At 50.5% G+C, this 23,177-nt stretch overlaps 1 protein-coding gene and 1 long non-coding RNA gene across 4 annotated transcripts; one reads left to right on the forward strand and one right to left on the reverse strand.

The window, feature by feature from the left end:
• Positions 1-1,255: 1,255 nt before the first annotated feature.
• Positions 1,256-4,091, forward strand: LOC147580678 (uncharacterized). Of its 3 annotated transcripts, none has more exons than XR_015250966.1 (4): positions 1,256-1,373; positions 2,492-2,703; positions 2,805-2,915; positions 3,949-4,091. It is a non-coding gene; the product is annotated as an uncharacterized LOC147580678 (long non-coding RNA). The 3 variants fall into 3 exon arrangements; XR_015250965.1 differs by lacking the exon at positions 1,256-1,373 and adding an exon at positions 1,384-1,726; XR_015250964.1 differs by lacking the exon at positions 1,256-1,373 and having other exon boundaries at positions 1,787-2,703.
• A 3,040-nt stretch (positions 4,092-7,131) lies between these two features.
• TRIM38 (tripartite motif containing 38) lies at positions 7,132-19,951 on the reverse strand. Its single transcript, XM_086706072.1, has 8 exons — positions 19,248-19,951; positions 18,680-18,763; positions 16,366-16,906; positions 14,352-14,447; positions 12,222-12,452; positions 10,964-10,986; positions 10,756-10,868; positions 7,132-7,803 (listed from the first exon to the last, which is right to left on the reverse strand). The coding sequence occupies exons 3-8, from the start codon at positions 16,774-16,776 to the stop codon at positions 7,280-7,282; spliced, it is 1,398 nt and encodes a 465-aa protein (XP_086562198.1). The 5' UTR covers positions 16,777-16,906; positions 18,680-18,763; positions 19,248-19,951; the 3' UTR covers positions 7,132-7,279.
• Between the last annotated feature and the right edge of the window lie 3,226 nt (positions 19,952-23,177).

Genomic DNA, 23,177 nt, shown 5'->3' on the forward strand with positions numbered 1-23,177 from the left:
CTGGATCCCAACCCTCCATCGCCTACAAAGGTGGGATCCAGTTGAATTAAATTAAATGCCGAAGAGTGTAGGGTAAACTCTGAGGTTTGAAATAAACAGTAAACAAACAAACAAACACATGAATACTTGAAGGAAATTCCATTGGCATTGATCAGAATTAAATTAATACTTTTGATTACGTTAAACTTCAGGCTTCCAGTTCAATTAAGAATCTATGACACAGTTACAGTGTTTGTGAGAAGATACTTGAAATATCAAAAACCAAGAAAAGAGTTAACAGCTAAACTGTATCAACATCTGAGAAATCAACAAAAACATGTAACTGACTCAACAGAGAAATCGACAAACGGTATCATCTGGTAGAATACAGATGAAAAAACGGAAATGCTAACAATCATTTAGAGATTTGCAACTCCTCAAAATGGACAGGTAACACAATGACGTGTCATTTTACTCCCTATTTGGCACAAATCATAAAGCTAGATAGAAGCAAGCGCTGACGGCTTCAGGGGACGTAAGAACTCTCCAGCTGGTGCAGGACTCTAGATGCTGAAGCCACCAGGAAGAGTATCTGGCAGCACTTAACAACTTGGAATTTGAGAGTCTGTCACTGGGAGGGTGAAAAACTATGCACACTGCGGAGAAGTACTCTACAGTGTCAGGATTTAGGTAGGTTAGACGCAGCAGCACGGAAGCGTCTTAAGATCTGGGGGTTGGGTGCGCAGGTAGTTTTGTACTGTTCCGTTGGCAGGCTTTCTCCGGAAAGCCCGGCGACTGCAGCCCCCCCAGGACAAGGCTAGGAGGGGTCGGTGGTTCCCGGCCCACCCCACCCTGCGGGGGTCTCTTTACTCGCCTCACACCTTTCCGCTCCGCCCGCCTCAGACCCGGGGTGTCCATCTGCATCCCCTGAAGACTCCCCCAGGATCAGCTCCTTTGCGGGAGCGCTCGCCCACTGAAGGAAACGAGGAAAACCGGGAGCGGCCGGGAGATTCCCAGGGCGCCGCTAGGCGGCAGAAGCCGCCGGCGGGCGGCTGAAGGGGGCGGGGCCGGCGCGGTGGGCGGGGCCCCGGCGGCCGGAGGCGGGGCAGGGCTCGGAGGGGCGGACGCTGCGCCGCGGCCGCGGACTCGGAATCCGGTCTCGCGAGGTCTCCCCCGCTCCGGACGGCGGTGGAGTCTGCGCCTAGGAGCGCCGGCGTGGAGGGGCCGGTCCTGCGGGCCGCGCTCGGGCGCCTGCCCGCCCCGCGGGTGGCGCACACGACAGGCTCGAGGGGAAGGGGTGATGGCGGGTGGGACCTTGAACTCCCCCAGAACAGGCCTCAGGAGAGAAGGGGGTGCTCCACCATCCCTGTGGCTCCTGGGGTGGGGGGACCTGGGTAAGACCAAAGAAATGATCCCTCCGGGGGAGAGGCCCCTTCAGTGTCACTATAGGAGCTCAAGATGTCAACCCTGGGCCTGGGCTCCCCGGGCTCACATCCCTTTGTGATTTGCCCGGGGCAGGCCGGCTTAGGTGTGTCCGGAAAAAGCTCTCCAGATCACACCGTGGGCTGCAGGCGTTGAGAACCACCGATCTGGGCCGAGTCCCCCACAGTAGTGAATGCTTTTCTTTGTCGTCTCTACAACTGAATTAGGACTTTTTCTGGAGTGATGGAGGCCCAGAGAAGGGGTTGAATTACCCAGGGTCCCGCAAAGATTACATGATGTCGGTCCAAGAATTCGTCTTTAGCAGGTCAATAGGAAAGTGCTTTGCATCACTTCTCGGCCTCTTGGCTAAGATCAAGTGTAGGAAAGTGCTTTGCAATTGTTAAATTAACAGAAAAACCCAATCTGTTGTGTTACACAGCTGGTGTTCTGTACCTGAGCACTTCTCACAACAGCCTGGGATTATGGCCCCGTATTACTCTCCAGGAAAGGGAGACCCAGAAAGGTGGCCTCACGTATCCTCTTGTAAATAAAATCAGACATAGATCTGTCCCATAGAGGGTGGAATTTTCTATTTTTAAACTTCACTTGATATATTTTATGGACCCCGGGTGTCCAGTAAACTAAAGCAGGCATTTAGGATTGGCACCAAGATGTCAAAGAAAAATCAGTCCCGTCCTCAGATTGGAGAAAAGAGACACAGGCTGAGACGCAAGGCAGGTGGGAAGGAGAGCTGATGAGGGAGCAAAAGGGAAATGAAGGCAGAGCACAAGCTAACACCCTACACCGCCTCCTCTGGAGTGGGGTCTGTGTGACATTCCTCAGGCGCCCCTGATGCCCAAAAACAAAGGGAAGGGAAAAACAAATGGTTAACTGCTAGAGATCACAGTCATGCGGGACACGGGACATGACTCTTCATCAGTTTGCAACTGTCTTAGTAATTTACAAGAAAAACACCATCCCCAGAAACCTGTAGACTCACTTCCCTGGGACCCCCCACCTCCATGGGAAAGAAAATCTTATGTAATCAGTCACTCCTCACAATCCTAGGGCAGCTCTTTTCTGTCCCCAGGTCCTGTCCCTGTGCTATAATAAAATCACCTTTTTGCACCAAAAACGTCTCAAGAATTCTTTCTTGGCCATTGTCTCCGGAACCCCCGCCTCCAGACATGCCGGAATGAGTTCTGAGGACTGAGAGCCCTGCCTGTGCACTGCAGTGAAGAGACGCCTGACTCCTAGATTAGCACGGGAGGGACCCTTTTCACTTGTCCAGAGACGCCCAGGGTAAATTCAAGCAGCCTGACTGATTCTCTTGACCGCATGCTCGTTAACATGCTCATCAAACACCTTCCTAAACAACACTTCCTTGTCTCCCTTACTCCCAGGAAGAAGGGAATTGGGATGAAAGGTCTTTGGAGTTTCCCGCTTGTCTACGTCCAGCTGCCCGATGAGTCTTTCCTTCCCTGGGAGTTGGGAGAAGCAGGCTGGCCATACAGGTGGGCATGAGGTGCGGGGCTAAGAGAGGTGGGGGGTGAGGATCAGGTGACACAGAGGCCCAGGGCCCGAGGCTGTCTGTGGGCAGAGAGAGTGCAATTACTGATGTGGAGAGTTCTAATAGGCCTGGTCTCCAGGGAGAAGCTAGGCCTGAATCTGCCACACGCCAAGGACTCAGGGTGTCTGAATCTCCCTCCCTCCCTCCCTTAGTTTCAACGTTGACACTTTTTTTTGTTGTTGTTGAGAGAGAGACAGAGTGTGAGTGGGGGAGAGGCAGAGAAAGAGGGAGACCCAGAATCTGTAGCAGGTTCCAGGCTCTGAGCTGTCAGCAGAGAGCCTGACACGGGGCTTGAACCCGGGAACCCTGAGATCATGACCTGAGCTGAAGTTGGACGCTTAGCCGATGGAGCCACCCAGGCGCCCCTAGCTGCTGAGACTTTAAGCCACAAGTTTCTTATGATAGATTGCAAAATTTGCCCCAAATGTATCTCATCCCATGTGTTTGTCTGCTTTTGCATTCGTAACGTTGAAGCTTCTCCCGTCAAGAGGTGGAATGTATTTGTCTCTCCCTTGGATCTGGGCTTGGCCAAGTGATTTCACAAATGTCACCGAAGCAGATGCTTGAAAAGAGCCAGGTGCATTGCAACCTGGTCCCCTCTTGGTTCTCTCAGAACCTGAGCAACCACGTGAAAGAGGCTGAGCTTATCTGCCAAGAGGAGGAGGGACTCCAGGCAATAGCCTGCCAACCTCCGGACTCATGGGTGAGCCCATCCCGGACCAGGCAGGGCCTGCTGACTCTCCAGGTGTTAAAGAGACAGAAGGCAGGACCGGGTTCAGCCACCTGCAGCCCTGGCTACAAGAACCTCCAGCCCGTGGAGGTTAAGTGTATTGTAAGTGTAATCATTGGTAGCAGTTTTAAGCAACCAAGTCTGGGGGTGGCTGGAGGCAGAAATTGACACGCATTCAGTGAATGGCCTTGACTTAGTCTTTTACAGCCATGACAGCCCACGGGTCCTTCGTGTCATCTCTTTCCAGGTACAAAAGCGGAGCGTGAGTCTGGTTTGTGCAGTGCAAACAAGGAAGAGGGTTCTCACCTGGAACCCAATCAGCCCAGCTTCTTGATCTTGGATTTCTCAGCCTCCAGAAGTGTGAAAAATAAATGTTTTCCGTTTAAGTCACCCAGCCTGTAGTATTTTGTGATAGCTGTCTGAGACAGTTATCAGATTTCATTTCCTTGGTGGCTGTGGGGGTATCTTTGTCAAGTTTTTATGTCAAGGAGTTTGTAGGCTTTTTTTTTTTTTTTTAATCCACTAACTAGAACAGTTTAATATCTGCATGTGGTGACGTTGTCATCTACCTCAATGTCTAATCTCCCTTACTTCCTTGGCGTGAGAATCTCGGAATGTTAGCCGGCAGAACGAGGCTATTTCTCAGTTCCCTAGGTGAGGTCTTAGACTAAGTTCTGGCTGAGACAACGCAAGCAGAAAGTTGTACAGTAGGTTTTAGGAAGCTACGTCAAAAATAGCTGTCGCATGCATGCCCTTTACTTCCATGTTCCCTTCTCCGTCCTACAGCTCGGAATGCAGGTGAGATGGCTGGAGCTGTAGCCGGCTTAGATCCCAGCGGTGGGGGAAGGGCTGCTAACAGGAACCTGGCAAATCTGTGGAGTTTCCAGACCGGCCCCGGACTTTCTGGATTTCCTGGACTTCTACATCTGGACTGTTTTTGTATGGGAGAGACATGAACCTCTTTCAGCCACTATCATTTTGGGTTGTCTAGTCAACAGAACTCAATCTAATCTCCCAATAGCAATGCGTTGCTAGTCCTTTGGGGGGGGGGGGGGGAAGTAGCCATAAAATCATCTGCTCTTTATCTGTTTTGTTTCCGTGTATTTAATTGGGATTCTGTAACTTCCTGAATGCCATTTGCATGTATTAATCTGTTTTGATTTTCATTCCCCTTCTTGAATCAGGTCATTCGATTTCTTTTAAAAAGTAATTTCTCGGGGCGCCTGGGTGGCGCAGTCGGTTGAGCGTCCGACTTCAGCCAGGTCACGATCTCGCGGTCCGTGAGTTCGAGCCCCGCGTCGGGCTCTGGGCTGATGGCTCAGAGCCTGGAGCCTGTTTCCGATTCTGTGTCTCCCTCTCTCTCTGGCCCTCGCCCGTTCATGCTCTGTCTCTCTCTGTCCCAAAAATAAATAAACGTTGAAAAAAAATTTTTTTTAAGTAATTTCTCAAAATTTTCAAATTTATTTGCACGCAATTCTTCAAATTACTCTCAAAGCTAGGATTTCCTGCATATGCTCTCTTGATTCCATTTTACTTCCTGTTTTCTTTTTTAAAACTCTGCATTCGAATAGTCAATGATTTATCCAGTATGGTAGCATTTTTCCCCTTAAGGACGAGCAGAACTTCGTTTTCTTTCTGGAACTTGCCTGCACCTGAATCAGTTTCTCATCTTATCTCTATTACCCTTATGGCTTTCAAAGGTTTGTTTTGTTAATTAAAAAAAAGGTCTTAGCTGAATGTTAATCATCGTTCTTTCCTATTCAGCAGTCTAAGTGTTTCACGGTATAGGCTTCTCTGAGCAGAGTACTCTATTCCGCTGGGGAAAGACTACACTTATGGATAAGACGGGACTGCAGGACACCTAGAGGTAGAGACGACTTAGTGACTTATCCTGCACAAAGGTGTGGTCTCTCAAATATCCCGTGGGTCTGAGGCTCCAGAAGTAGGTCCGTGCACTCAGACGATGGGGCCAGAGAACACATACGACTGGGGTTCCTTGGGGGGAGGGGGATCACTTTCCTCTTCCTAGCTTACGTTCTCCAGCTAGGGTCCTGTAAATTAGACTAAGAAAAGACAAATAGGACACAAAGAGAAGTTATTAACATGTCGTGAGATCATAGAAAATATATGTATTGGCCACCGCCCCCAGTTCCTGGCACAGGGCTCCTAAATCCTTTGGAACTTGCTGAGTGCTAGGAGCGTCTCTTGTTCTAACGAAGCAGCTTTGGGTGGCTGCTGGATAGCTCCAGGACGGGGGCAGGTCACCAGAAAGACCAAGCCACGGTTTAGAACTTCCAGCGTCATCCCACCTACCCCCCCTCCACCCCACCCTCTGGAAAGGAAGGGAGGAGGGACTGGTAATCGGATAACAGCTGATCGTGCCTTTGTGATGGAACCTCCATAAAAATCCCAAAGGTACAGGGTTTGGAGAGCTTCTGGGTTATGAACATGTCCACGTGCTGGTGACATACCCCCAACTCCATTAAGGACAGAAGCTCCTGTACTAGGAACGTTTTTGGACCCCATCCTATGTATCTTTTTTTTTTTTTTAAGTTTATTTACTTATTTGGAGAGAGACAGAGACAGTGTGAGCAGGGGAGGGCAGAGAGAGAGAGGGAGAGAGAAAATCCCAAGCAGGCTCCGAGGCTGGGGACAGTCTTGCGGGACTGAGCCCTCAACCGATGGGGTCTGCTTGAACTTTAGTTACTTGTCAGAATTGAAATGAACAGTAGGACATCGCACCTGTCGTGAGAAGTGAACTATACAGCCAGAGTAGGTAGGGGTGAGAGGGTAGAGGAGAAATGGAGTTTTCCCTAGACACATGGGAGCACTAGGAGACGGAGAACTCAAAGGTGTGACTGGCACTGGGGCTTACAGCATCTTAACAAAGGAACCATTGACTTTTAGAGAAGGGATGAGACAAAGGAAGACGGCTTTCTAGGTGGTGCACTGAGTCCCCCAAGAAAATTCGTTTTCATTCTTTCTCTCCTTTCCATTCGGAACATCTCGTCGTAGGCCACGTTTCATTCCTCTTTTCACACTTCACTTGTTATTGCCCAGACAGAGCTCGCTAGGCCCGGTGGGCATCCGAACTCGCCCCATCATCCGGGCCTAGGGCTCAGATGATTAATCCCAGGTCAGCGGTTAGAAGCGTCACTGCTGTTTTGATTTTCCTGCTCTTCCTTACAGCTGGCAGACACAACTGCAGCTTTCCCTCGCTCCCCACCCACGAGTTCACGCGGCATCCGACGAACCGGGAGAACGCAGACCCCCTGAGCCCTGGGTCACCCTGTGGGTCACCCAGAGACTCCTGGAACTCCAGGCTCTGAACCCACGGAGGGGCTAGAGAAGACAATGCGTGCTCATTGCCATTCTCTTGCTTTCCTCGAGCTCAGGCTGACCATCTGTGGATTTCTGCAGTGTCCATCCATTCATTCAAAGCAGGTTTATTAAGTAGCCACAAGTGCAGCAGAGTTCTAAGTGCAACAGCAGCGAAAAGAACAGACCAAATTTCTGCCCTCAAGGGATTTCCATGATATTTTCTACGTTAGCTAAACCAGAAGGTTTTGCTACTTTCCTTACTTGTCTGGGGGAGGCAGGAACAAAGGAGAATGTTGATAAACCCGGAAGTAGGGCCGGAGAGTATCAGAGAAGGAGGCCCTCGGGAAGGTAAAGATGTGGGAGCCAGTGGTCATGTTGTAAAAGGATACAACCCCGACATCGCAGTCCAGAAAAACCCCCACAACCAGGGGCTGCTCCCTCAGATAAAGGGAGGTTAGGGGAGAGGTGAGCGCTACGTAGCCTTTCTTTACACATAGTCTGATGGCCCAGAATCCAGACTGAGGGCACTGTATCACGCCAATGTCCCTATGCACGTTTTCCAAACAAACTCCTAAATCCCAGCCAGTTCCTTCTCCTACATCTACTTCAAAGTACTGTCTTCCTGAGGTGAAGCCTTCGCAGCCCAGGATACTGGGTAAGACAGTGAATCTCCTAGAGGAATTGCCTAGATTCTCCTGGAAGCATCCACGAGTCACTTGTCTCCGATCTTCAGACAGAATTAGCTCATGATGGGCTGTGTCTGGATCCAGAGTCACGTTGACTGAAAAAAAAAAAAAAAGGTAACTAAGTAAGTCAATAAAGAAGGAAGGAAGGAAGGAAAGGGGGGAGGGAGGAAAGGAGGGAGGAAGGGAGGGAGGGAGAGAGGAAGGAAGGAGAGAGAAAGAAAAAGAGAGAAAGAAAGAAAGAAAGGCACATTTTTTGTTGTGAGAGCACAGTTTAATTTAAGTTAAAGCAGCCTGTGCTGGAACCCAAGCACCTCTCTTACTAGTGGCGAGAGCTTAGGCAAGTGATTCTCCGGGACTCAATTTTGTTACATGTGAACTAGAAATTGTCATCTCTATCACAAAGAATTGTGGGGGACCTGAATGAGTTTAGGTTCGCTTCATGCTCGGTAAAGTTCCTGGAATATGGGCAAGTGCCCAGTAAGTGGTAGTAATGGGAAGACTATCATCTGCATCATCACCGTCTTAGTCACTCGGAGAAGTCAAGGACCAGAAGTAACCAGGACAACAAAAATTACAGAATTGCAAGGAGAAACAGACAAGTCTACAATCATCACGCGGTATTTTACCACTCTGTTTTCTATAACTGATAGATCAGGCAGGCAAAAAAAGGGAAGATATGAAAGATCTGAACAACCCAACAAGCCCAGCCTAATAAATATATGTAAAGCTCGGCAATTAATAAACGGAGACTATGCACTTTTCTCAGGTATAGACAGAAGATGTACGGAGTAAAGACTAGTCAGAAAGTAAGTCTGAACACATTCCGGTGAATCTATATTGCACAGACCATATTCTCTGACCTCAGTACAATCCGTTTAGAAACCAATAAAATAAAGATAATAAAAAATATTCTAGGGGCGCCTGGGTGGCTCAGTCGGTGAAGCGTCCTACTCTTGATCTCAGTTCAGGTCACGATCTTACCGTTCTTGAGTTCGAGCACCAGGTCGTGCTCTATGCTGACAGTGTGAAGCCTGCTTGCAATTCTCCCCTCTTTCCCCCTCTCTCTGCCCCTTCCCCGTGCTCTCTCTCACTCTCAAAATCAAGAAACATTAAAAAAAATATTCTTGGGGCACCTGGGTGGCTCAGCCGATTAAGTGTCTGACTTCGGCTCAGGTCATGATTTCGTGGTCTGTGGGTTTGAGCCCTGCCTCTGGCTCCGTGCTGACAGCTCAGAGCCTGGAGCCTCCTTCGGATTCTGTGTCTCCCTCTCTCTCTGCCCCTCCCCTGCTCACGCCCTGTCTCTCCGTCTCGCAAAAATAAATTTAAAATGTTAAAATTTTTTTTTTTTAATTTTAAGTTAAAAAAATATTGTAAATAATAGGAAATGTAAATGTTGCTAAATCATAATATGATGATATTTGGACTTGAACAATAATAGAATGCTACATACAAAAAATTATACTGTGGGGTTAAGGTGGAATTTTCAGGAAAATTTTATAGCCTTTAAGTGTTTATTTTAGAAAAAGAAAAAAGCTGGAAATTAAGAAGCTAACTATCCAACTTAAATTAGAAAAAGAACAGAGAAACCCAAAGAGAATTTCTTTTTAAAAAAGGCAAATAAACAGGGGCGCCTGGGTGGCTCAGTCGGTTAAGCGTCCAACTTCAGCTCAGGTCACGATCTCGCGGTCCGTGGGTTCGAGCCCCGCGTTGGGCTCTGGGCTGATGGCTCAGAGCCTGGAGCCTGCTTCTGATTCTGTGTCTCCCTCTCTCTCTCTGCCCCTCCCCCGTTCATGCTTTGTCTCTCTCTGTCTCAAAAATAAATAAACGTTAAAAAAAAATATTTAAAAAAAAAAGGCAAATAAACAATAAACCAATGAAATGAAAATAATGCAATGGAGAAGGAAAAGCCAAAAGTAGCTTTCATGAAAAGACTAATACAACAAGCATACCTCTAAAAAGACTTATCAAAAGAGAAAATAAGAGAGAAGGCAAAATTGGAATGAATACAGAAATTTAAAAATTAAGAGAATTAATGATAAACTCTATGCTACTAATAAAATCGGCCATGTTAAGAGGCCCATGTGCAAGAGGTTGAGGGGTGCCTTCTAGAAGCCGAGGGCAGTCTCTAGCCAACAGCTCCCAAAAAGCCAGGGCCCTAAGCCCTACGATCGTAAAACAATGAATTCTGCCAACAACCTGAGTGAGCTTAGATGAGGATTCTTCCCCAGTCTAGCTAGTCTCCATGAGAACCCAGCCTGGCCAACACCTTAATTTGCAGCCTTGTGAGATCCTAACCGAAAGACCGACTAAGCTGTGCCCAGCTTTGTGACCAACGAACACTGTGAGATAATACGTGTGTGGTGTTTTAAGCTGCTACATTTGTTTACCGGTAGAGATTATACAGCCACCAAATCATTTTAGGTTAGCTCTGATTTTGTGGCCAAACAAGTTTTAAAACACTTTCAGTTTTCAGAGCTTTTTAAATTTTGTAATTATAAATAAGAGTCGTGGAAACACAGAAAGCACTGAGGGAGAGAAACAACAGAGCAAGAAGCTCTGGCTTTGGATTTGGTAAAATTTGGTTTCCATCATGGTTGTAGCATTTACCGTCTGTGTTATCCGGGCCACGGTCCTAAAGTCATTTGAGCCAAAGTCCGTAACACTTACTTATCTTTCTTACATCGTTCTGAGAGTTGAGTAAAATATTAACCACACACACTATGTCCCAGGCACTGCGCTAAGCACTTTACGCACGTGGACATATTTATGGTTCATGAACAACCCAAAGAAGTGGAAATTCTTCCCATCCTCATTTTTCAGCTGGGGAAACCAAGGAAGTTGTTTGCCTGGGATGACTCAGCGAATACATGGGAGAGCAGGAATCTGAAGGGTCTGTACAGATAACCAATATGCTATGTCTCCGCTGAAGTACCACTAAACGTCACTAAATGACCTCTCTGGCTATGAGCCTGCCCGGGGACAGGTGGCGAATGTGATTACCACATAAGGTCCCTCCCACCCATAGCATTTCGGGATTCTTCACATACCTTGATAGCTCCTTAACATCTTCTTCATATCGAAATAAAGCTCAGAAACACTGCACACAGTATGAACTTCCAAAGAATGGGCCTCTGGTGTTTCCAGCTTCACAGCCGAACTCCTAGAACAAGGAGAGGCCAAGGGTCTCTTCAGTGATACATTCTATTCGACTCGATCTACCCAGGCCCTCCCCTCCCGCATTCATATAGGACTTACCTGCGCAAAGTCTCTTTCACGTCCTACAGAGAAACAAAGACAAAAAGGGAGTGTGAGAACCTGAGTATTTCGTGAGGATTGGCACACGGGCTGCTCTCCGGAAATGCTCCTTCCAAAGAAGCAAAGAGAGTGACCCCAGCCTCAGATATTGACGGACACTAGATAGAGTCATCCCCACCCCAGCCTCCTGCGATGTTCGGCATGACAGGACATTCGTCAGCCTCTGAGTCTGTTCTCTGCCTTGCTGAGATCTGTGGAAAGCTGTGGGGTCTGCAGTCACAGCCTGTGGGATGCTGATGCAAGAGGCCAGAAGCTTTGCCCACGTGCCCGCTGGCAAGACTTCCTTCTTGCCTTGACCTCATTTCTTTCAGAGCGAGCCCATATTAAAGACCAGCTGCCACAAAGGGTCCTTCGTGGCGAATCCACGCACAGCCCCCTGCAAATGGGCCACGAAGATGGTGGGGACAGTTATCACACAGTGGTATGGCAGGTCACGTACAGTCTCCCACTTACAGCGGGAGAACCTCTAATTCCATTAGCAGAAACTAGAACGAACAGTTCCTGGCATAGTTGACCTTACTGGGCTGGGTCTTTCATTCAGCTGAAACAAGGCCCCATAAGGGCCGTGGGGGGCTCTATAAACAAATCAGGGAAAACTGTCACTCACGCTGGCTGCCCCACTTGAACATCCGCCAGTCTCCCAGCGGAGCATTTCAGGAGGCAGTTTGACAGTCAGGGTGCACATGGGACAGAGGCGGATGGTGGCAAAAGTTACCCCATGATCCTGTTCGGCCAAGGACCCCACCACGTCCACCCAGTGGGGGGTCTAGTTTTCTGATTCGCATAAAGGTACCCTATAGACTAGTGAAGGCCACCCTGTAGATACTGAGGTGTATCTAAACATTCCTTTAAATTCCCCTCATCAATGTGCCACTTTTGAGTGAGACAGGCAACTTGCCAATCTTCCCACGCTCCCTCACCCTTCTTTTTTTTTTTTTTTACATTTATTTACTTTTGAGAAACAGAGTGAGACAAGGCGTGTGCGGGGGAGGGACAGACAGAGAAGGAGACACAGAATCCAAAGCAGGCTCCAGGCTCTGAGCGGTCAGCACAGAGCCCGACGTGGGGCTCAGACCCACGGACCGCGAGATCATGACCTGAGCCGAAGTCAGACGCTCAACCAACTGAGCCACCCAGGTGCCCCACCCTTCTTCTCTTAACAGGTCGAGGGTGCCTTCCCACAAGCGCATGGCCCCACCTGCAGCAACTTCTGGGCTGAACTCTGACATCTCTTCTCTAGTTCCAGGATGTGACTCTTGAGTTCTTGGCTCTTCTGTTTCAGAGTGGCCTCGTTATCCATCAGTCTCTGTAGAGTCTGCTTGTTCTCTTTCTCCAGTCTCCACAGGTAAGCCTTCTCCTCTTCATGCAAAAAGCTCTGAAGATTCTTGAAGTCAGACTGGATTTTTTGTTTCTGACTCTCTATCTTCTCCTAGAGTCAAGAAAGTAAGCTCAGAAGGCGGAAACAAGCCAAATGCCCGTCAGCGGGTGAAGCGATGGAACGTGGCGGATAGGCAACGGAATGCTACTGAGCCTCGACGAGGAACGAAATTCGGACACACGCTACAACACGGGTGAACCTTAAAGGCGTGATGCTAAGTGACATAAGCCAGACACAAAAGGACAAATGTTGTAGGATTCCACTTACATGAGGTACATAGACTCGTCAAATTCATAGAGACAGAAAGTGGGAGAGTGGTTACCAAGAGCTGAGAGGAGAAAGGAATGGGGAGTTGAGCGTTTAGTGGGCACAGAGTTTCAGTTTGGGCTGATGAAAAGGTTCCGGAGAGGGGTTCCCACCAGTGGTTCCCACCGATAGGTAGTGGTGATGGTTGCACAATAACGAGAAAATACTTAGTGCCATGGAATTGTACACTTGCGAAGGATTAAAACAGTAAATTCTGTGTTACGTATACTTTAACATACACGCGGAAGAAAAGTTTTCACAGCTACTGTGACATCCTTTTCCCAGGAGTCACTGGAGCTGGATGACTGTCACAAATTTCCTCTGTAGGCTGTTCTCAGATGTGGGAGAGTTGTCACGAGTCTATACAGTCACCCGATTGATTCTCTTCTTCGGCCAAATGCAGGAGGAAGGAGGGGCGGGAGCGCCAGATAATTTGATCATGGAACTAGAGCTGAAGCCAAACGCTTTAAAGGTTTACAGAGCGGGGGGGGAAAAGAACCCCAGTTTTTATTTGGGATGTAAAGAGGTATTTCTGGGCCTGAGGGAATGGCCCGAAACAAAAGCTCGAGATGAACATCGCGGAGACGTGACTCTAAGACAACAGGCCAGCAGGGAAGGTCAGTGCTACCAGCAGGGGGAGGTCGGGGTGGAAGGATTTTATCATAGTTATGTGTAGACTGACAGAAGCCAGATGACACATCTTGTGGGACCAGGCTTTCATTTTGGGAGATACAGAACTGCACTTTCCACCAGTGCTTTCCCAATTCAAGCAGTGTTTGGATGACTGAGATGTCGTGCTAAAAGTGTCCTGGGTGGGTTTTCCGTATATATTAGTGTTTTTTGTTTTTTTTTTTCTTCTTGAGACAGAACGCACAAGCAGGGGTGGGGCAGAGGGAGAGGGAGAGAGAGCATCTCAAGCAGACTCCATGCACCAGCGCGGAGCCCGACGCAGGGCTCGATCTCACGACCGTGAAACCATGAGCTGAGCTGAAATCACGAGACCGACGCTTAACCGACTGCCCCGCCCAGGTGCCCCACTGTACGTATTAGTTATAATCAAGATCCTCCCCGCGGCCCAAGATCCCAGAAATGAGGGAAGGGAGAGCGTCCCCTGCGGGTTTAGCATCCGCACCCAAAGGAGCAGGGCAGAGATCGGAAGAGACCCCCGAGAGAGGCAAAGCGGTTGGCCAGCCTGAGGGGTTCGGCCGCGTGTTGATGGATTACATAAATATTTCCATACAGGAATGCATCTCTGATCACGGGCAGCTAGTCAGTCAAGGAGGTCAATCCGGAATGACTGTCTTCTCAGTGTTCACAAAGACTGGCCTCTGAACCAGACTGGCCTTCAAACCAGGAAGGTACCGTGAGGTGTTTCAAATTTGGAACGTAGGCAAGGAGGGCTCTCACCTACACAGGCGTTGCAGCCAATGACTATTGGAAAGTTGAAGGGATTGGAGATAAATTCTCACAGATGGAGACCACCACGGGGCATCGAAGCACGTAACGGTTTCTTCTCTGGGTTTTATCGGGTTTTATTTGGTCTGGTTTAGGGAAAATAAATGATCATCCTGTTTAACCCATCACCCGCCGCGCCTTTGCTCTAGGGTAGAAAATAGCTTGAGATCAAGGAACCCAAATTCTTACATTCCATTCGCTTATTTGCTTTCTTGCGAGCACCTTCTGTTTCGTACACTCCTCTTCCAGCTGCTTCAAGTTCGTCTGGGCATTCTGGAGCCTTTCCTGAAGGGAAAATGGGGTGAATAAAGTCTATTCAATGTGACAACTCTTCTTTAGGCACGTAAGAGGAACCCCAGGCCTCCCAGACTATTAGAATAACACTGGATACTGGGGCGTCTGGGTGGCTCAGTCGGTTGGGCGCCCGACTTCCGCTCAGGTCATGATCTCACGGTTCGTGAGTTTGAGCCCCGCGTCGGGCTCTGTGCTGACGGCTCAGAGCCTGGAGCCCGCTTCGGATTCTGTGTCTCCCTCTCTCTCTGCCCCTGCCCCACTCGCATTCTGTCTCTGTCTCTCTCAAAAATAAATAAACGTTAAAAAAATTTTTCAAGGTAGATTTTATAAAAGAATGTGCTGAACCAAACACAACCAATGCCAGAATGTCTGACGCACAGGGAACTTTGTGGGTGCTATGCTAAGTCGGGAAGGAAAGACCAGGATGCCAGCTCAAGTTCACGGAGACAGCTAATGGAGGAGGGTAGTGCTGGTATCTTTTGAAGAGTGATAATCCACGAAGCCAGTCTGAAATGATTTAGTATCGATATCAAGCTTTTGGGTTATTTTTCAAAATAGTTTCTCACATTTTCATGGAAAACAATTTTAAGCTGACCCAAATTGCTAGCTGTGGCTAATACTACAAGGGTCAGCCCCTGCCTTCTGTAAACCCAGTAAGTATACTTATTAATTCTTGAGTGCTCTCAGGAAAGGGCTCTGTGAAGCTTGTCAGGAAAAGACGATATTGCCCTTTCTACCCAGGGGACCCGGGAATCTTACTCCAAACCCACCTCCACCTCATGGGGGAGGGAACCATGAGCACCACACTGGGGACAACAATCTTCCTCTAATCTAAGCAGGACAGAGAGAGAATAAGGTGCCAGGTCTGTGCCCCTCCCTCGCTCCCTGTGGCAAAGGCCAGCCTGCCTCTACTGCTTTGGAGTGAGAAACGTAGGCGCTGCCCCAAACCTCTCCGTCCACCTCAGCCTCCGTGAACAATCATTTCCAAATCCTTCAGCTCCCCTTCCCAAATCTTGCTTGAAACTGTCCCATTTCCCCCTCCTTATGGGAATAATCTGAATTTTATCCCTTGCTATTTTTACTTTATCGGTGGCCAGACGTCCTTTTCAAAGCCAGCCTGATCCTCCGATTTGCAAATAAAAGCCCCCCCCCCCCCCCCCCCCCCCCCCCCCCCCCCGCCAGTGACCAGTACTGCTCTGGGCTAGGATTTAGACTCTGAGCTGAAGCTGTGGTTCCGGGCCCAGACCCTCCTTTCCCAGCCCATCACCCGCCTTTCCCTCCATCCCACGCCCCGCTGTGCCTCTGCACATACGGTCCCCTCTCTCTGGAACGCCCTGCCCTCTCTTCTCTCCAGGCCTCTGTCTACGGTTAATTGTTACCTGTCCTTCAGGAGTCACTTCTCAGAAGGCTCGTCAGAGGCCGCTCCCACTCGGTGCCCACCCCCACCACCCAAGCCAGGTCAGTCCGAGCAATCTCTTTTGCTGACGTGTCTTCCCTACTAGACTGTAGGACACCCGAAAGGTGGTGCATCTTTGTTTCCTGTGTGTGCAGAGTGCATCACAGTCTCGCCCACTGTGGTTGCTAAAATGACACACACGGGGTGAGGCAATAAACCACGCAGGGCTGGGTTCGAGCGCGTTGCGTTCTGGAGCACGGACAAGCGCCTCACAGCAAGAATGGAGAGGCACAAGAGGGTGGCCTTCCCGCTGGAGGTCAAGATGGACAGTCAGGACTTGAGTCAATGAGGACCCATAATAAACCGTTTTTCACACCACGAAAGACAGGACCTGATGGCGTGACGACAGCTGTAGTTCAGGGTCATTTTCTCGGGTTACAGGCCTCGTAACCTCAGGCCCGGGGGCAGCATGGGACCGGTACTCGCCAAAGCCCCTCCGGTCCACGCGCTTACCTTGTAGCCTTGGCATACGTCCTCGATGACAGCTGTGTCATGCCCTTTGTGCTGTGGTGACCGCTCACAGCGCCAGCAGATGAGCTGGCCTTCGTCTTCGCAGAACAGGTGGAGGAACTCTCCGTGTTCCTCACAAGACATTTCCTGGTCCATCTCCTTGATGGCTTCGATGAGATTTCCCAGGTGCTTGTTGGGCCGGACGCTGGCCATCCGAAACGGAGCCCGGCAGTGGGGACAGGAAAACACATTGAGCGACGGCTCCTCCTGGTGTAGGTTCTTCAGGAAGTCGTCGATGCACTGTCTGCAGTAGCTGTGCCCACAGCTGATGCTCACGGGCTCTGCCATCAGGAGCAGGCAGATAGCGCAGGTGACTTCCTCCTTCATCTTCTTGGTGACTATGGGGGAGGCCATGGCTCTGCCTGACAGGCTCCAATACCGGATCGAGAGGCAGAGATGAAAATCCACAGGGATGGAAGTACACGTCGCCCGAGCCTCGGCACGGTGCCCTGCGCTGGCCTCCACGCGCCTTGGAGTCTCCTCTCTCGAGAGAAGAAACGGATTGGAATTTAGATGATACGTAAAATGTAGCTGCGTTGGGGGCACCTGGGTGGCTCGGTGGGTCAAGCAACCGACTTCGGCTCACGGTTCATGGGTTCGAGCCTCGTGGCGGGCTCTGTGCTGACAGCTCGGAGCCTGGAGCCTGCTTCCGAGCCTGCTTGGGATTCTGCGTCTCCCTCTCTCTCTGCCTCTGTCCCACTTGCGCTCTGTCTCTCAAAAGTAAATAAACGTTAGGGGCGCCTGGGTGGCTCAGTCGGTTGGGCGTCCGACTTCGGCCCAGGTCATGATCTCAGGGTTCAGGGGTTCGAGCCCCGTGTCGGGCTCTGTGCTGACAGCTCACAGCCTGGAGCCTGCTTCCGATTCTGTGTCTCCCTCTCTCTCTGCCCCTCCCCAGCATGCACTCTGTCTCTCTCTCTCTCTCAAAAATAAACATTAAAAAATTTTCTTTTTAAAATAAATAAACATTAAGAATTTTCAAACAAATGTTGCTATGTTGTGCCAAACAGGAGTGACTATCACGTGTGGCCGCTTACATTTACATTCGTGAAAATTAAATAAAACTTAAAAATTCAGCTTCTCAAGCAGGCCAGCCACATTTCAGTCGTTTAACAGCTGCGGTGACTGGTGGCTACACAGGAGCACATAGGCAACACTCTGTCACTGCAGAAAGTTTCCTTCCAGCAAACACTGACAGAGGACGAGGAAGGTTTCCTGCAGCAACAGAGAAGTCAGGGAGGGAGCGTGATACTCTCCTGCTCTAGGAAACATCCAGAGTCACTATTCCCAGAACTATTTCTTTGGGACTGGTAGGAACACCGAGGTAACTGGGTGGTCTATGAAGGATTCCATGGAGCTCATCCAATGTGACTCTACCCTTCCCGCTGCCACTCCCCCTCCTTCGCCCCACCCCACCGCACTCAGTCCCACAAGGAACAAAAGACAGCGGGTTAATAGAGTCTCAGGGAGCCCCAACCAGGACCCATAATGAAAGTAAACAAGACAAGGAGAAGAACCGATGTGTCCTTTCCGGAGTCCTCTCAGCCTGAGGGAAAAGAACTAGAAGGAGCTGGGAGAGGTGTTGTCATGGGGGGGCAGAGCTCCTGCAGAATTAGGGAGCGGGCTGTGTCTTCTCCAGGCCGGGGCCTGCGTCTCGGGGTGACTGGAGCGCAGGGGCTCCGCAGAAGCGGGGGTGTAGGGGGAGGCGGGAAGCAGACGGGGCGGGGGGGGGGGGGGCGGGGAGGAGGACACCGGACGGGGAGGCGTGACCAGGAGCAGAGGGGGCGACCCCGCGCCCACCGCGGCGCGGCTGGGGACCTCGCTCCGTTCCCCACTTCCCGCTTCCGCGCGTCTGCGGGGGGCAGAGCGGCGGGGACGCCCCTTTCCTTTGACAGTAACATAACGGAAAACGGGGGTGCCGCTCAAGGTGCCGGGACCGTCTCTGGTAGTCACCGAGGAATTCCTCTGGGGACCTCGGCGCCCCGGCAGGGGTGGGGATGGGGTGCTCTCCGCCGGCACACGCGGGGCCCGCCCGCACGGGGGAAGGCGCTCCCCTCCCCGGGCCCCCGCCCCTCCCCCGACGCCACCGCCCGCCGACCCGGGAGACCACGGGCGGGAGCCGGAAAGCGGTGACGACCGTGTGCAGGGTTCGCGCGATGCGTCGGCAGCACGCGTCCCCCCACCCCCGCTCACTCGCACGCTCGCTCACACTCACACGCGCGCGCGCATCCCAGGCCCCCGTGCCGACGCCCTGTCCCACCTGCTTCCCCCGCAGCGGACGCCCGCCCAGCCCGGGCCGCCGCCGCCGCCGCCTCCCGACGCCCGGTTTCGCCGACCGCGGGCTCTGAAACGAAACTGCTGTGGGAGGCGGGCCCGGAGGTCCCGGAAGGAGTTCTGGGGCGGCGCCCGCGAGGTCCGGGAGGAAGCGGGCCGCCGAGTCCCGGGAGGAGGAGGGAGAGGGGGAAGAGGGCGGCGGAGTCCCAGGAGGAGGGGGGGGGGGAGGAGGAGGGCCGCGGGGTCCTGGGAGGAAGAGGAGGAGGAGGAGGGGAAGGAGGAGGAGGAGAGCCGCGGGGTCTCGGGAGGAAGTGGAGGAGGAGGAGGGCCGCGGAGTCCCGGGAGGAGGAGGAGGAGGACGAGGAGGAGGGAGAGGAGGAGGGGAAGGAGGAGGAGTGCCGCGCGGGGTCCCCGGGGGAGGAGGAGGGGAAAGGATGGCCGCGGGGTCCCGGAAGCAGGAGGAGAAGGACCGCAGGGGTCCCGAGAGGAGGAAGAGGAGGGCCGCGGGGGTCCCGGGAGGAGGGGAGTATCGCCCGGATCTTAGCACAGAATACCTCTGTCACAGCCATAAAAAGGCGGGGCAGATTAATAACCCCGTCAGCTATTTTGTGACCTTAGCACCGGAGCATCTCAGCTCGGGAAGCCCGCGGAGCGTCCGTTCCCAGACTGACTCGGATCGGTCCACGTTTGCCACCACCGGCTTTAGGATTCACCAGCCTTCGGGGCCGACGTTTGTGCCGGTTTCGGGCCGCGCACGGTTCTGTAACTGGCGAGGGGCGCGGCGGGGAGGGGTGGCGACAGCAGCGGCGTCTCTCGGGGTCACGGCGTCGGCCAAGCACGCCCCGTGCGTCTCCGTCCCGCTCGGTGTCCCATTTTCCTTCTCCGCGCCGCTGGACGGGACTCCGACACCGCCCTTCTCCGCAGTAGGAGACGCCCTCGGGGACACAGGGCTCGCCCAGCCGCGGCCCCGTGGGTCCCAAACCGTGAAACGGGCTCCTCTCTTCCCTTCCCGGACGGGAGTCTCTCTGTGTCCTCTGGACCCTTCACAGACACTCCCGCCCATTTGCCACCCAGTGGCCCTTCGGGCCCCGATGGCGCGTCTGGTGGTGGCGGGCCCCGCGCCCAGCGCGGGACGTATCTGCCCCCGAAGTAACCGGCACACGGACGGGGCTGAGGGCTGAGGTCCTGAACCCCTGGCCCCATGGCGGGTCCTCGCAGATCCCCATGACTTTCACCGCCGTGGACGTGACTGTGGACCCAGGCAGAGCTCTTCCCAAGCTGGTCCTCTGAGAGGATGCCAAAACGAAAACAAACTGCCGCTAACACAAATAACAGCAAGGCCAAAGCAACAACGCGCTGACAGAGTCTGTCTTGTGTGCCATACGTCTCTATGCGCGTATGTGTGGTACATGTGCGTGTGTGACACGTGTTATGGGGCATGCGATGGTGTGTGATACATGGTGTGTGTCAGTGTGATTGTGTGTGTGTGCTGTGCGATATGTGCATGTGTGTGTATGTGGAAGGCAGGTTAACAGGGCAAGGGTAATGCAAATATACTATTTAACGTTCTTATTCTATAAGATAAACTGTGATTGGGGCCCCCCGGGGGGGGTTCAGTCGGTTAAGCATCCAACTCTTGATCTGAGCTCAGATCATGATCGTGAAGTTTATGAATTCAAGCCCCGTGTTGGGCACTGTGCTGATGGTGCAGAGCCTGCTTGGGATTCTGTCTCTCTCTGCCCCTCTCCTGCTCTTACCCACATGAGCTCTTTCTCTCTCTTTCTCTCTCTCCCTCTCTCTCTCAAAATAAATAAATAAACAGTAAAAATATTTTTAAAAAAGACGACCTGTGATTTAATGATGTACACTCCACACTCTAAAGCAACCACTAAAATAACAAAACAAAGAATTATGGTTAACAAGCCACAAAAAGAAATAAAACAGAATCATAAAAAATTTCAAGTTGTCCAATAGAAAGTAAAAATGAGGAAAGGGAACAAAAACAGATGGGACAAAAAGATGGGTGCCAGAGGGGCACCTGGGTGGCTCAGTCGGTTGAGTATCCGACTTCGGCTCAGGTCATGATCTCACGGTTCGTGAGTTCAGGCCCTGAGTCTGGCTCTGTGCTGACAGCTCAGAGCCTGGAGCCCGCTTCAGATTCTGTGTCCCCCTCCCCCGCCACTCTCCACCCCACCCCTGCTTGTGCTCTGTCTCTGTCTTTCAAAAATGAATAAACATAAAAAAATTAAAATTATGATTACAAAAAAATAAAATTATCATTATATTTTGCATGAATTATTAGGAGAAAATATTTTCCAGGAAAATATCATAGCAACATCTCTTAATTTTGTTTCTATCTTTCCTTCCCATTTCCTGTAACCTACGTAAGGAGCGCATTATTGAAACTAACATGTATTTTCCACTGCATCTCAGTGTGTCTTTGCTTACATGTTGATCAGTAGATGGCAGTCTTGCGTTTTTGGTGTCTTAGGTCCATATGGTTTTGCCTTTAAGAAAGCAGAACTACTCCTTTGATCAATATTAAAAACCAACTGTAAATTTAATCTGGTTCTTATGGATGATTGTTAAATGGCTAACAATGACAATTGTATCCAGTCACTTTTAGTGCATTTATTTCTTCACACAATAAACATTTATTGAACAGCTTGTCTGTGGCAGATAGTAGCCTGGACCCTGGGGATATATCACTTATATTAGAGATCATTTATTTCCTATAAAAGTTTCCAGAAAGCTAAAATATGTTAAAAAAAAAAATTATATCCAACACGCTATAACAAGGTAATAAAAAGCGTTGAAGCCAAGAGAAGAAACGACGAAGCATGCAGGTTTTGGCAGGATCTGGATCCTTCTGCAGAGTTGATAACCTCTGAGCCACAGTCTGAAGGAGAAGTGAAAGTTCACCATGGGAAGAAGGGGGCCAGAAATTACGGAAACACTGCATGTGAAAAGGTCAAGAGTCATTAAAAATATTCCATAATATGTGCGTACAGTGAAGTCCCAGGACCAAGAGCATGGAGTCCATGAGGAAGACTGGCCTCAAATAAATCTGAGACGGACAGAGTGAGGCACATCTGGCAGAACTCATACCTCCTTCCTCCCCTCTCTGCATATTTCCTTTATGGGATGTTTACATGGGGGGGGAAATTCACAACCACCACTGAGCCGAGGTGCTGGGGAAGGTGGAAAATGAATACGCCTGGCTTGCTCATCCATTTCTCCGGTTCCTATGACCTTCCACCTGTTTTCAACTCTGTTGCCAAGACATCTTTGGACCCCAAGGGCACTTGGCGGTGAGGTTTAAAAGTTCAACCCATCTACAAAACACCTAGCCTGTACTCTTTAAGAACTCATCGCCATACAATTATATATAGAGAGAGACACAGATCTCTAACTAGATGTATTGGATGCAGACAAAGCAAATGTGGCCTGATATTAACAACTGGTGAATCTAGGTAAAGGGTATAGGAGGATTCTTTGTATTTATCTTGCAATCTTTCTCTAAGTTTGAAATTATTTCAAATAAGGACACGAGCACAGACGTGGACACGAGGAGACCGGGATCGCGGAGGCATCTCAGAGTCTATCACAGTGTGAAGCGGGCTGTAGACCGAGCTGTGGCCTGATACGTCCAGGGCTCGGCAAGATGGAGTCCTGGGGAGGTAGGCAGGCGAATACAGGCTGTGGTTGACGGCTAGTACGTCAGCCAAGCTGCCTACAGGATCAGAGACCAGATTTACGATGGCCAGAATACGATCACAGGGCAGGAGGCCTGGGATGCTAGGGTAAGACGTGGCATGGTTCTAGAATGAGACCCTTAAGACACAGGTGAAGGCCACACAGAAAAAGTCCCAGACAGTGTAAGGTAAGACCTGAGGAAAACACACAAGGAAGAGGAGAGAGAGTCAGAGACAGACAAGTGAAAACAATGAAATTTAGTCTGCACACCAAAATGTCAAAATTCATGAAGTTACATAAAGCTAAAAGACGGTGATCAGACTCAACAAATGGCATGTGACATTCCTCTAGATGCAAATAATTTAAAATTTTTTTTAACATTTATTCATTTTTTGAGAGACAGAGAGCATGAGTGAGACAGGGGCAGAGAGACAGGGAGACACAGAATCCGAAGCAGGCTCCAGGGTCCGAGCTGTCAGCACACAGCCCGACACAGGACTTGAACTCATGGACCGTGAGATCGTGAACCGAAGTCGGATGCTCAACCGACTGAGCCACCCAGGCGCCCCTAGATGCAAATAATTTTAAAGCCAAACGAAGATAACTATGTTTAGGATGCTCGAAACAAATGCAACATTAACTTCTGCTTAAAAACACGAGGAAATTATGAAACTGAAATAGGTCAAAGTGAAATAAGAAAAATCCACTGCTTCAAAACTTGAGAAATACTAGAAAAAATACAGGCCTCGAAAGAAGAAGACTTATTGCTGAAATAAATCCTAGACCAC

Source organism: Puma concolor, chromosome B2 (assembly GCF_028749965.1).
Source record: "Puma concolor isolate L17-30 chromosome B2, mPumCon1.1.hap2, whole genome shotgun sequence".
In the NCBI taxonomy this organism is placed as follows: domain Eukaryota; kingdom Metazoa; phylum Chordata; class Mammalia; order Carnivora; family Felidae; genus Puma; species Puma concolor.